This window comes from Sceloporus undulatus, chromosome 8, assembly GCF_019175285.1.
Source record: "Sceloporus undulatus isolate JIND9_A2432 ecotype Alabama chromosome 8, SceUnd_v1.1, whole genome shotgun sequence".
NCBI lineage: Eukaryota > Metazoa > Chordata > Lepidosauria > Squamata > Phrynosomatidae > Sceloporus > Sceloporus undulatus.
Window position 1 is genome coordinate 18,133,437 of NC_056529.1, and position 13,440 is coordinate 18,146,876.

A 13,440-nucleotide genomic window follows, 5' to 3' on the forward strand; every position below is an offset into this window, starting at 1 on the left:
TATTATTATTATTATTATTATTATTATTATTATTATTATTATTATTATTATCCTGCCTTTTCCCAAAGGAATCAATTTGCACTTTCCTCCGTAGGAAGAGGCTAAGTGACACTTTCTTGGTTCTCCTTCCATTCTCAGGTGAAGATGTTTTTATAGACCGGCTCTTAGAATTGATGTGTTTTAAGGAAAGGCCTATACAAGATGTATTGTTTTAAATTCTAGTTCTAGTTTTTAAACATGGTTAATAATTTAGTTTGGTTTTAGTGTTGAATTTTGGTATATGTTTTTAATTGGCATCTTTTTTTATCATGTAAGCCATGTTATAGTCCCAGTAAATAAAGCTAACCGCAACATTTGATATGGTTTTCCCACTTTAAATTGATTTTTGTTTTGCATTGAGAAATCAGTGATTACTGATGTATGTGTACACACACAAACACACACACCATATATATATATATATATATATATATATATATATATATATATATCAGACAAATGACGCTGCATTCATACTTCCTTTCAGTAGCTTCAGATATATCTACAACTGCTTTCTTCCAGCTATCATGTGGTTGTACGAATGCAAGGTGAGGCGAAAGTTATCAGTCATTATTGGTATCATCACAAATAGAATGATCCTGAAGATTTCCCTTGGATTAATCCTCATTAATCACAGGCTCGCACCCACCTCTTGAACTAACAATACTTCGACGGTTAATGAAGGTTGTGAGAAAGTCTATTACTAGGACTCTGGCTCATGAGTGCTTTTATTCAGAAGTAAAAATGTGTTCGGGAAGGATAATAAATTGTGCTGTCCGCAGAATCCCAGGACTAATTAATCTCATTATTCTTTCTTTCGTTAGGAAATCTTTAAGGGAGAAGGCAGCCTTGGAACTGTAAGGCAAAGAAGGTCCATTGTGGCAACTCCAATCTTAATTCCTGAAAATCAGAGACCTCCATTCCCAAGACCAGTGGGCAGGGTAAGTGGTGAAACATAGTACCCCTACAATTGACAAGCTTGTTGTATCTTGCTTTATGAGGCCCTTTACAGAGTCCGATGTGCCTCCTTCCAACATGGTGGAATGGATTTGTTTAGCCAGATGTTTGGTTTAGGAAAGATCCTGAAAGTCTCTCCCACAAGTTTAGAATCACTGGGTCTTGCTTCAAAGGTGAGCCAAATGCCCTAGGAATCAGATTCTTTCCCAGGCTTGCTTTTAGTATCCAAATTTTGTCAGAGCAAACATTTTTGCATGCATTTGTATGCATTTTGTGGGGGTTTTCAGTGCGTACTTACATGAAAGTGTTTACTTACATGACAAAGCTCTCATGTCCAGTCCTCAGCATCTGCAGGTAAGATTAGCATCCCGTTGTCATAGACAATGTCACCATAGATAATGTTGAACTTGATCAGTGGTTCTCAAACTTTGATTCTCCAGGTGTTTCGGGAGTTCAGGTCCAAAACATCTGGAGAACCAACGTTTGAGAACCACTATACATTTGGGAACCACTATAATGAACCATTGCTACCCTCCTCTATAATTGTTGTTGTTCAGTGTGGGTTGTCCAGAATATAATCTATAAATTTTCTACTAAGATAGTTGTGTAGATTTCAGAGACATAGCCATAGGCGGGATACAGACGGTGGAAAGGGGGCAGTCCGCAGCTGCCTCTTTTCTTGCTGGGTTGGAGGCAGGGCAGCCTCACTGGCAGCCCCTGTGGCTTCAAGATGGCACTTTTACAGGCCATGGAGAAGTGGCAAAATGCCACTTCCCCATGGCCTGGAAAAGGGGTGTCCTTAGGGCTTCATGCCCCAGGACACCCCGACAGCCGCAGTCAGAGAAGAAAGGGGCCGCTTGGTGCTGTTCCTGGAGCCGTTTGGTGGCTGTGGGAATAAGGTGCACATCAGGTGCACCAGCATTTTGGAGCGCCTTCTTGTGCCGCAGTTAGGCCACCATAAGCAGCCTGGGGTGGCACAAACACATCACACCCCCACTGTGCCATTTGGACACAGCATGGCTGTGACATCATAATGGTGGTGCCCATGTACAGAGGACGCCGCCATTATGTCGCCACTGGCACGTACTAGGCTTAGGGAGCGTGTACATGGTGCACACTCCCTAACCCTAATACCAGCGCTCGTACACCACTTTTTGGTGGTCTGTACCATGCCATAGTCTGGAATATCAGTATTCAAAGGGATTCTGCAGCACTTTTGAGACTAACTGAGCAAAAGTCATTGTAGCATAACCTTTTGTAGCATGAGCTTTTGTAGACTTGGTCTGCTTCCTCAGATAAAACCTCAGGTACATCTGAGGAAGTACACCAAGTCTACAAAGGCTTATGCTACAATGCTTTTTGCTCAGAGTCTCAAAGATGCTTCAAGATCCCTTTGCATACTAACTCAGATGGGATTCCAGTATCGCCTCTGAAGTCATGCCAGAAACTTCTTTATTTATGAAATCATAAAAAGCATTAGAAACCATGCTTCCAGCAACTTGTCGTCTCAAGAAATGAGGGTAGAGTGTGAACAGATTTGTAAGAAAACAGGAAACTGTTTTTAGACATATGTTTGGTGGTAAGAGCAGGAAAGTGTTTATTGCATGTACCTATCAAAAGGAAAAAAAAACCCAACAACTTAATATCAAATTTGAAGGGCACTGCACCCCCAACATGTGTATCAGTGGCTCTGTATTCATCCACCAAAACCCCCTTTAAATCAAATTCAAAGTGGAGTGCTCGAAATATTCTTACATTTTCAAGTGGTAAGCTCTGCTCTTGAATTTCAATGCTTATATCTTAGAAGCTTGTTAAAAATATGGAGAGAGGAGGAGAGAAGGAGACAAATCAAGTTCTGGTTGGGATTATATTAATTTAACAGCAAGGGAAAAGGCTGAGGAAGGTAAAGAAGAATGAGGTAGAAATCACTCCTTACATTGCACTGTCAGGGTACTAGGCTGAGATTTTGAAGCTCTATAAAAGGGGTGGCAAACAAAGATACTTGCAGGGTCCTTTCAGAGACAACTTATGGTGTTTTACTGAAATGAAGAAGCAAATAGCACCCCTCGATTCATTAGAAGTTCCAAAAGCCAACCCAAGTATTGTGGCTGATGTTCCTGTAAAATGACACAAGCATCTCTCCTCATATCTGATGTGGGGGGGGGGGGGAGAATAGCATGCTAAATAAATTAAGATGTACTGCTTTTTTGTGACATACCAGGCCTATTGCCTAACAGTAAGGCAGGTTCTAGTGCCATGTTGGGGGACAAAGGTATTACGGCAGCTCTTTCTTTATATCAAGGAATTCTACACTGAAATAGAGGAGGGGTTGGATATTGCATTTGTATACAGTGGAGTTTTAAGCAGGGATATTTTAAGGTTTGGTAGACTTCCTTGAAAGCTAATATACACACATACACACCGGAGCCAGTCTGGCATAATAGTTTAAGTGTTGGACTAGCACTCTGGGAGACCAGAGTCCAAATCCCTGCATAGCCAAGGAACTAAGGTGACACACTCTCTCAGCCTCAGAGAAGAACAACGGTAACCCCCTCTAAAAAAATCTTGCTGAGAAAACCCCAAGATAGTTTGATCTTAGGGTTACCAAAAGTTGGGAATGATTTGATGAAATACAACAACAAGAAGATCCCTTCCGCATGACACCAAAGACTTATCTAGTTCAGCATTCTGTTTCCCAGAATGGCCAGTCATTGTGGGGAAATTGACAAAGAAGCACAAACCAAATCTTGTGGGTGTGGTTTCTCCAACAGTTTCAGGAATGAGAATCCTCTGACAGTTTCTTAGGGCCTGAAGAGACAGGCCAAAATAAAGCTGCTTCAGGTCACTTTGGAGGTATGCTCTTTAAATGATACACAGATCTTAAGAGGCCGGAAGCTGCGCCAAAGCTGCACTCTAGTCCTTAGGAGTGGAGCATAGCTTTGATGCAGCTTCCGGCCTCTTGGGACGCATGCGTCATTAAAACAGCATACTTCCAAAGTGACCAAAAGCAGCTTTATTTTGGCTTGTCTGTTTGGGCCCTTAGTAATTCATCTTATGAGAAGTTTTGGCCCAGCACTGAATGACCCTATATTTTAGTTCACATGGAGCTAGATGCTTCCATGTCAGTGGTACAGTGAATCTGTTCCAGGCTTTAGCCTGAACTGTAATGGATTCCATCCCCAAAATAGGTTCAACACCTTTGATAGCTCTTTTAAAGGTCAGTCTATAAATCAGAATGGATTCCCCACCCCACTAAACTTGGAAGGCACTAGCTTTGTGTGGAATGAAGGAAACAACCGAATACTTAAGGAGGCCTTGAAGGAGTATGGGCCAATTACTTGTTTCAGCAATGCTAAAATATATGGAGAGGGCTAGTGTAGAATAGTGGTTTCAGCATTGGACCACAACTCTGGAGATCAGGGCTTGATTCCCGTCTCAACCATGGAAAACCACTGGTTGGACATCAAACTCTCCACTATCTTTGCATGTGGGAAAGTCAAGGAAAAGAGCATTTAGTGTGTGAGAGGGAGAATCGCTTATGAAATCTTCAAGCAAGACCATATAAAATAACTTTATTCTTTCATTTCTTTTTCCTGAGATATTTTGACCCATTTTGGTGATTTATTTTGCTTTGTAAAATTGCATCCGAAGTAGACTGTGGGAGCAAGGGACTGATTGTATGAACTAGAGAAAGCAAAGGAACATCATCTGATGCATCAGTGTACTGTATAGTTCATTTCATATTAAGAGCATCCTTTTTTATTGTTGTTGTTTTTGCTTTTTGCCTTTTTTTCACACTTTGCTTGCAATCTCCAAGGGAAGCCAAAGAACAAAAATTCACGAACCAGCTGAGTGGCTTGGGTGTAATAAAAATGTAATATTGAGTGTTATTGAACTTGCTCCTTAAAAGGACGAACAGAGCTGAGCTGATCAATAAAATGCTGTAATGAGTTACAGTCAGCAGGTCAGAGTGAGGAAAATGAATTAGCTATAACTCCGTATGGTCATTTTCAGAAATGCTAACATGCCTTGGAAAGCTTCTCGCTGGCAATCTGTGTTTTGGTGGAAGTGATGTGCTGTTGCAAAGCATGTCTCTGTGTCAACAAGGAATAAAGATGGAGGGCCTTTTTGTACTCTAGTGTGTGCGGATATAACAGAATGCTGTGCTGATTCGAGTCCTTAAGCAACTCAGGACTAGTGTGAACTTTCAGCGACCGAATGTTGGTTCATCTAGGGAGTCACTCACATTAGGAAGCTTCCATTGTTGTTGACAGGTTTGCAAGGGATATAATAATAATTAATAATTTGTTTTATTTATATACGGCTATTCCAAAGATCATAGCTGTGAATAGCAAGTAAGCTAATTAGCAAGTAAGCTAATTTGCCCCCAACCGTCTGGGTACTCATTTTAGCTCCCTCCTCGGAAGGATGCAAGCCTGAGTCGAGCTTGGGCCCTTTTGCTGGTCTTGAACTCGCAACCTTGTGGTTTCGAGTGAATGGCTGCAGTACAGGCATTTATCCACTGCGCCACCAGGGTGTATACACCAGGCAGATGGTGTACACACACACACACACACACACACACACACACACACATGATCATAACTCCAAGAACACCCTTAGCCCAATGAGGCTGATTGTGGGATTCTGAGATATCTCCAGATAAGCAAGATAAGTTGCAATGGTGTTAAGTCCAATGTATGCCACCATAACTCACCTTTTTTGATAACCGAAGAGGTCAGAATTCTGTACCAATTAAACAACAACCAAAATCCTCCACCTAACCAGTTTTTCCCTGCTGCAGCAATCCCTCCCCACAACATGGTCATCTCCTGATGGGTGGAAAGGGTTGGATTACCCTAAATCCAAGCCAATGTGAATGCACTCAACAACAAAGAGGCACTGGGAAAGAAAGAGCTAAGTCAAGCTATCGAGCTTGAGAACCAGTAGCCTTCTGGATATCATTGGACTCTGACACATATCAGCTCTAGGTATCATGGTCTGTTGCCAGGGATAATGGGAGCTCTAGTCCATCAGTACCTTGAATGCTACTAGTTCCTCAGTTCTGGACTAGACTATAGGGGTCTAGATGGATAGACTGACCTACTATGAAACAGATTCATATACAGTAAGTCATTGATATCCTCTGTGGATACCAAAATCCATAGATGCTCAAGTCCCATTAAATACAATGGATAGTAAAATGATATCCCTCAAATAAAATGGCAACATCAGACTTTAAATCAGACTATTTGGAATTTATATATTTTCAAGCTGTGGATGCTTAAATCCTTGCATAAAAAACACATGAATAAGGAGGGCCAACTGTATTCCTGTAGTGAAATGCAGCACTGTTCTTTCTGCTTTTCTAAATTTTCATAGCTCTATCCATGGATTTTGTTTGTGTGATTATATGCAATCCTGGTTCTGAATCAAAAATATTCTGAATGCCTCATTTGTCTGGATTCAGGCCATGCCAATTGCTGAGGGTAGAGATGGGAGAGAAATTAATTCGGGTTGCATTTGAATACAAACCATCCTCTTTTTTCCCCCTGAACTAATTCACAATTATATGCTATGATAATTCTCCAGATTTATTGATGGAGTTCTCCAATGTAAAAATGTGTGCATTAGGGGAACTGTGCACAAACACATATATATCAGGAGAGGCAGCATGCATTAAAACATATCTTAGAGGAAATGGCTTGCAGGAATGTATACATTTGGGGAAGCTGTGTGCAGAATTGTATAATTCCCATGTCCCTTAAAATGAACACCATAAAATATCCATACATTTTCATGAATTTTATTTTTTATTCAATCTGACACAGAAATTGGATGGAGCAGTATGTTGCTTGTGGGGGTAGGAATGGTCTGAAATTCTCTGTTGCAGTCTACATTGCATATTTTGCTATGTAGCAAGAGGGCTAAGAAACCTGGTTAGTGAATTGTGAAGATGTGCAACAGGACACCAACACACGACTCTCAATGTGCATTGTGTTCCATTGTGCATTCAGCCCATTGCAAAATGGTCACTTTGTTGGGTCCTCTGCATAGTAATATAATAGCAGCCCCTTGCTGAATACATATGTTGGGAAACGGCTCAATTTTATATCTCCCAAATGTTAATTTACTTATGAAGATGCAAGTTCTCAAGTAAATTTCAGCCACAATTAATGTATCCATAATTTGGGAATGTTGCCTTTTGTCGTTACTTCCAACGTTAATTGTGCGCATGGATATACAAGTTTAAAGCAAGTGCTTTCACTAAAGACTCACAACCGGTGCCTGGAAAGCTGCTATGCTTGAGTGCTCTGCTAGATGAGGCTAGAGCGTACGGCACATTGCATGACTGAATCTTACATGAGTACAACTTGATCCGTGCTTGCAATTTCCTCACTAATAAACATACAACATTTCTTAACTTAGCCAGGACTAATTCACAACAGCCTTGATGAACTCAGTCAATTGCATAAAATTCAGGGACCTTGTCGACTGCACCACATTTGGCTACAGTCGTGTGCTTTGAAACATTGCAGCCGAGGGACAAAAAAAAGTCATGTTTGTAGGATGGGAAAGATGGAGAAAAAAATTGTAACAGTAGAGATTTCTGTGGCAAAACTTCAACAACACACACATATATTTAGATGGGTGCTCAAAAAGTTCTTATTGATTACTTGTGACTAGCTATGTTACAATGAATAACCAAGAAAAGTCAGCATCCACTTTTTAGCGAGAGCTAAAAAGTAGGGTGCAAATTCAGAGTGAATATGCCAGAATACTTGGGGGCCATCCTGGAGTATTCTGGCCAGTGTAGACAGGGTTTATATCTAACCATGTTCACTGTCTAATGCTGAAATGCAGAGGTTTTTTTTAAACTAATGTAACGAATAACAAATAATATAAAAATGTAAATAGATAAAGTAAGGAAAGCTTGTGTCTACAGTACTTGTATCTCTAGCCAAGAGAGGAGAAATCCCCTACATCTTCAGTAATAATCCCCATCCTCTTTCCAGTAAGGAAACAGTGTTATTTTTCCTTTGTCTTAAAAAATAAAACTCGTATCTTGAATCAATGCAAGAATCAACAAAGGTCTGGAGTGCCAGTTTCTAAAACTACCATCATTTTTGTGAAGTGCCAAGTCTCTTTAGAGGGAATTAGCAGAATATTTAAATGAGGATTGAGCAAACATTTCTCAGAAGAGCATATTCTCTCCCTTCACCTCCTCCACTGTCAAAGAGAGCCATATTTTCTTTTTCAATGTTCTTGGAATATTCTCTTCTATTATTATTTTTTTGTCCTGAAATGACGCTCCGTCCAGGGAATTGTGGGGAATACAAACTAGAATCTGTCGCCTTTCCTTACTTTTTTGCTCAGACTTCATTTAAATATGTCGGCGTTATTTAGCTAAACAGTTGTGGTTAGTATTGACTCAGCTGTTGCAAAACTGATCTGTTGGTTCCGTCAATAATCTTTTGCCTTAGCCTGACAACCTATATATTTTAATGAGAACCTATTTGAGAGCTTGTCTTTTTGTTTCTGGCCAAGCTGACAATGAATAATTGAGGTGTAGCCCCTTTTAAAAAAAGAAAACAAAACCCCGTGTTATTGGTATTCACATACTAGAGTCCTTAATACGCTGTCAGAGGAGAGAAGATCAGTAGGCTAAGGATGAATAAAAAAATAGAGACTGAAAGTCTTAGCTCTTCTGGTCTCTCCATTTTATTTCCAGTAATGAAGAATCCAATGCAAGGGATTGGTTTACCTTTGATGAGCATCTTGCCTCATATATTTTGGGACCAGGACATGACAAAATTCCCCAAGTATGATCCATTTCATAGAATCGTGTAATCATATGTTGGAAGGTATCTTGCAGATTATTCCAACAGCAACTCACGCAGGAGTGGCAGTTGTCAGTCAAACTGTAGAAATACTGCAGACTGACAACACTTTCCATGGCTCAAAGCTAGACAATTCTGGGATTTTTAGTTTGTTGTGGCGCCAGAGCTCTCTGACAGAGAAGACTAAATAGTTCACAAAACTATAAAATCCAGAATTCCATAGCATTGAGCCGTGGCAATTAAAATGGCGTCAAGCTGCATTATTTCTGTAATGCAGATGCAACCAGTGTGTCAACTCCAGACTTGTGTACTGAATTTTACTCCATGATGCTGATAAATAAGAAGAAATTTTGTTATGGCATGTGGAAAATCTAGAAAGTCCAAGACCTAAATCCAAATTTACCTAGAGCTCAACCAATGGAAAAAAAATGGAGTTTACCCAAGCTTTGATTTCTCCTTCAGCAGTTAATTTAATAGGTCTAGATGGGAGTAGAAACTGGTTTTCGGTTTAAATGTCTTTCCCAGATTCAAATTTAAGGAGAGAGAGAGAGACTGTTCTTGCATCATAACTGACAGCCACACATTTTATTTTGGACTCTTTCTGTGTATGGTTCTTATAGAGTCCCCATAAGAAGAGATGTGCCATTCATTGAAACAGCACATGATTCACATTCAGATGATCCAAGAATCAATATCAGATCTGTCCAGATAGGATTAGGAAAGAAGTATTAGGAAGGAATGCTACTTGAATCTCTCAGTGTTGGCCAAAATTATCAGTCACTATAACCAATAAAAATTTGTGCGATCTAGGTTTGTTGGGTGTGTATGTGTCCGGGAAAGCAGCCAAAGGGCTGATAAGGCAGCTAGTTCTCAAACAAACAACCCCCTCCCAGCACAGCAAAGTCAGTGTAAGCTACACAGTCCTAGAGAGTTGCAGTAGCTTTACCAAAAGGGATTACCAAGAGAATTGTCAGACGGTCTGAGGTTCAGGGTAAGAGATAGGCAGGTCGATGAAGCAGTCCAAGGTCAAGGTTTCCGGGTATTCAAGACAAGAAGCCAAGGAGCCAGAGACAGAGTCTTTCCCCTAAAAGAGTCAGATATCCACTGGCAAAGAACCACACACATGCTCCAGGTGCTTAAGAAGGCAAGGAGCTGGCCTTCAGCTGTGCCTGATTACGAAGACGCTTCTGATAAAGCCTCCGAGATCTTCGAAGGCCCTCTCTTTCTGCTCGACGCTCATTGAAGGTAGGCACACTGCCCAGATCCTCCTCCATGTCCACAGCCTCGGCACCAGGCAAACTTGACTGCTGAACCTCTGGAGGGGCCATAGACTCTGCTCCAGCAGAACTAGGGCCAGCCTCTGGCTCCTCCATTACAGGTTCAAGCCCCTGGGGCTCTGGCTCCTCTATTATAGGTTCAGATCCCAGAGGCTCTAGCTCATCCTCTGAGTCCTCCAAGCCATCTTCCAGGCTGGGCATGACATTATGTGCCTTCAAGTCACCTGTCATCTTATGACAACTCAGAAGTGGCTTTGATGGTTCCTTCCTCTGAAATATATCCTACAGTATCTGATATTCCTACCTAGATAAAATTCAAATAGCAATGAGGTTTTCAAGTCATCTCCAGTAGACAAATTTGCCGGGTAAGTTTTTCAGTACTGAAAACCCAAGAGAATAAAATCTGCAGTAAAATGATATCTTTTACATAAAATGACAAAGTCAGAGTTTTGCTTTTTGCTTTTCTTTTTCTTCCTAGACACTGGGGAGATTGGAAAATTCTCAAGCCATGGATGGTTGAATCCATGAATGCAGAATCCATGGGTATGGAGGGGCACTTGTACTTGTATTCTGACAATGGAAGAGCTCCAAGTTTTCATTATGGCTTTTAAAAATCTCTGTTATTTTCTCAAAGTGCACATCTAATCTAAGACCGACCACAACACATGCAAATAAACACATCCTTAAATTGAATAAACTAAAAGGGAAAGTGTTTTCACTCAATATTCCCTCCCATGAATTAATGAATAAGATCCATCTTTCAGTAGATTGGTTATTCTGCAGATAACTGACTCTTCATTTATAATCAGTACATTTAAATATTAAAGCCACTTCCACATCTTCCTTAACCATGTTGTTCCTGTATTTTTGTTTTGCCAGAACCGGGTGATTCATGTTTAAAGCTGCTGTTTTATAACATGGGTGGTGTCTGCATGGGCCAGAATGCTATGGATGTAGCACAGAGTATTCTGGGTACAGAGATGCCCTGACATCCCACTGTTAACTGACCTTTGGAGTAATGATGGGCAACTGTTTGCACGCACATCCCATGGTCCTGCCACCTTGGGATACTCCCTATGAGGCTGAAATAGAGATGTCCAACATTGATCACATGTGTGGGTTCCTTATTTTAACCTCAGCAATTCATGGTAGAATCAGGAAGCCCAGCAGGATGCAATGTTAGTAGCTGCCTACCATTGCTCTGGAGGGCTCCAGATCTTCTAGGAAAATTGCTCCCTTTGAGGCTGAAAAAGAGATATTCAATATTGATCACACATCTGGGTTCCTTTTTTGAGCTCAGAGGGAACAACTCATGGTGGAGGCAGGAAGCCAGCAAGGTGCATGGTCAACAGCTGCCTACCATTACTCTGGAGGACTCCAGATCTTCTAGGAAGATCTGGAGCAAAAGCTGAGTTTTCCCAGTTTGACCTAAGGGTTAAAAGGTGGATTTGGTGCTAAAATTGGCTTGATGTCGTCTTGATAATTTGCACCAGAATGAGGCATTTGGCCCTGTGTCATCGGGGAGAGCCAGAATAGGGTAGTGGTTTCAGGGTAGGACTAAGTCTACAGAGATCAGAATTCAGTTCCCTGTTTGGCCATGGAAATCCATTGGGTAACCTTAGGTGAGTCATTCTCTCTCAGCCTCAGAAAATGTCATGATAGGTTTGCCTTAGTCAGAAATGGCTTGAAGGCACACAACAACAGGACTACTCATTATGAGGATGGGTGAGAACATGGTATTTGGCCCATGCAGGCATGGCTATGAAAGGCAGCAGTTTCACAGGGAGAGGTGAGATAGTTGCTCCTAGATGATTTTATAAAAAACATAAATTTGAATGAATGGTAATGATATGATGCAGAGGTTTCTCTCCTTATCTCACAGTAACATCACTGCTGCTTCTGCCCATCAGTGAGCTGGTTTATTATCTTGTAAAAGAGTACTCCTCCTTCAGTATCGCTTAATTAAATAGCGATCAGATACCAAGCATGAGCCCATGTTGATGAGTCTGGCCATTTAGCAAGCTCTTACCTTCATGCATTTGAGTTCTTTAACAAAAGCCATGAGATTAAAATAGTTTAATATGTTCCTGGCACTGCTTCAGCTTAATGTCCAGATGGCCCAGGTTACCAAAATGTTGACGGGGATTATTGATATATCCCCTTTCTCCTCTCTCTTGCTGGTACAAGCAGCAGGGTGTCTTACATGGGGGTTAGAATTTTTTGGTCTCCATCCATATGTTGCTCTTCCAATTTATTTCCCCACATCAAGTGGAATGAAGTATTGGGCAGCAGGACACACCATTCTCCTCTAATTACTGTGAGGGTTTATTTGCAAGCGCTCCATGAAGAATGACGGCTATTTATCCGATGACAAATGGAAGCAGAGAAGCTTTCTGTGCTTACCTGGTGTAATGGGCTCACGTCAATCTTTTCATATAAACATTGTCTCACCATGTTGTTGTGTGACCAGAAAGTGGCAGTGGTGTCAAGAAAAGGCTCCACCTCATGTCCTGTGACTGGCATGGGTCCAGAGGTTTGGGCTTTACGGTTGTCAGTAGGGTTGTGATTCTGTACATAGTTGTGTCGCCCTGGAAAGTCATAGCTGGTAGACCAGTTGAAATTGATCCCAAACATTCTTAGCCAAGTAACCTCTTAATAGAAAGAACCAACCTCAAACCACTACATCACACTGGCTCTGCACAGGGCCAAATGCCTCATAGAATCTTGGAATCATAGAGTTGGAAGAGACTGCGAGGGCCATCCAGTCCAACCCCCTGCCATGCAGGAAATCTCAATCAAAGCCTCCCCAACAGATGGCCATCCAGCCTCTGTTTAAAGACCTCCAAGGAAAGAGACTCCACTACACTCTGAGGAAGGAGTTTGTTCCACTGTTGAATAGCCCTTACTGTCAGGAAATTCCTCCTAATGTTGAGGTGGAATCTCTTTTCCTGCAGTTTGCATGCATTTCTTCAGGTCCTAGTCTCTGGAGCAGCAGAAAACAAGCTTGCTCCCTCCTCAATATGACATCCCTTCAAATAACAGGGCTATAATATCACATCTTATTAATCTTCTCTTCTCCAGGCTAAACATCCCCAGCTCCCTAAGTCGTTCCTCGTAGGGCATGGTTTCCGACCTTTCACCATTTTAGTCGCCCTCCTTTGGACACAAGGCTCCAGTTTCTCATGTCCTTTTTGAATTGTGGTGCCCAGAACTGGACACATATTCCAGGTGCGGCCTGACCAGAGCAGAATATATTGGCACTATGACTTCCCTTGATCTAGACACTACTTCTATTGATGCAGCCTAAAATCGCATTGGCCTTGTTA

The 13,440-nt window shown here is 41.4% G+C and overlaps 1 protein-coding gene across 1 annotated transcript in view; it reads left to right on the top strand.

Moving 5' to 3' along the window:
• The window catches only part of CDH13 (cadherin 13), a 651,716-nt gene that overhangs the window by 273,291 nt on the left and 364,985 nt on the right, over positions 1-13,440 (top strand). Inside the window, exon 4 of the mRNA XM_042438290.1 lies at positions 864-980. Coding sequence (XP_042294224.1) covers positions 864-980 — 117 coding nt within the window. The remainder of the gene's footprint in view (positions 1-863; positions 981-13,440) is intronic.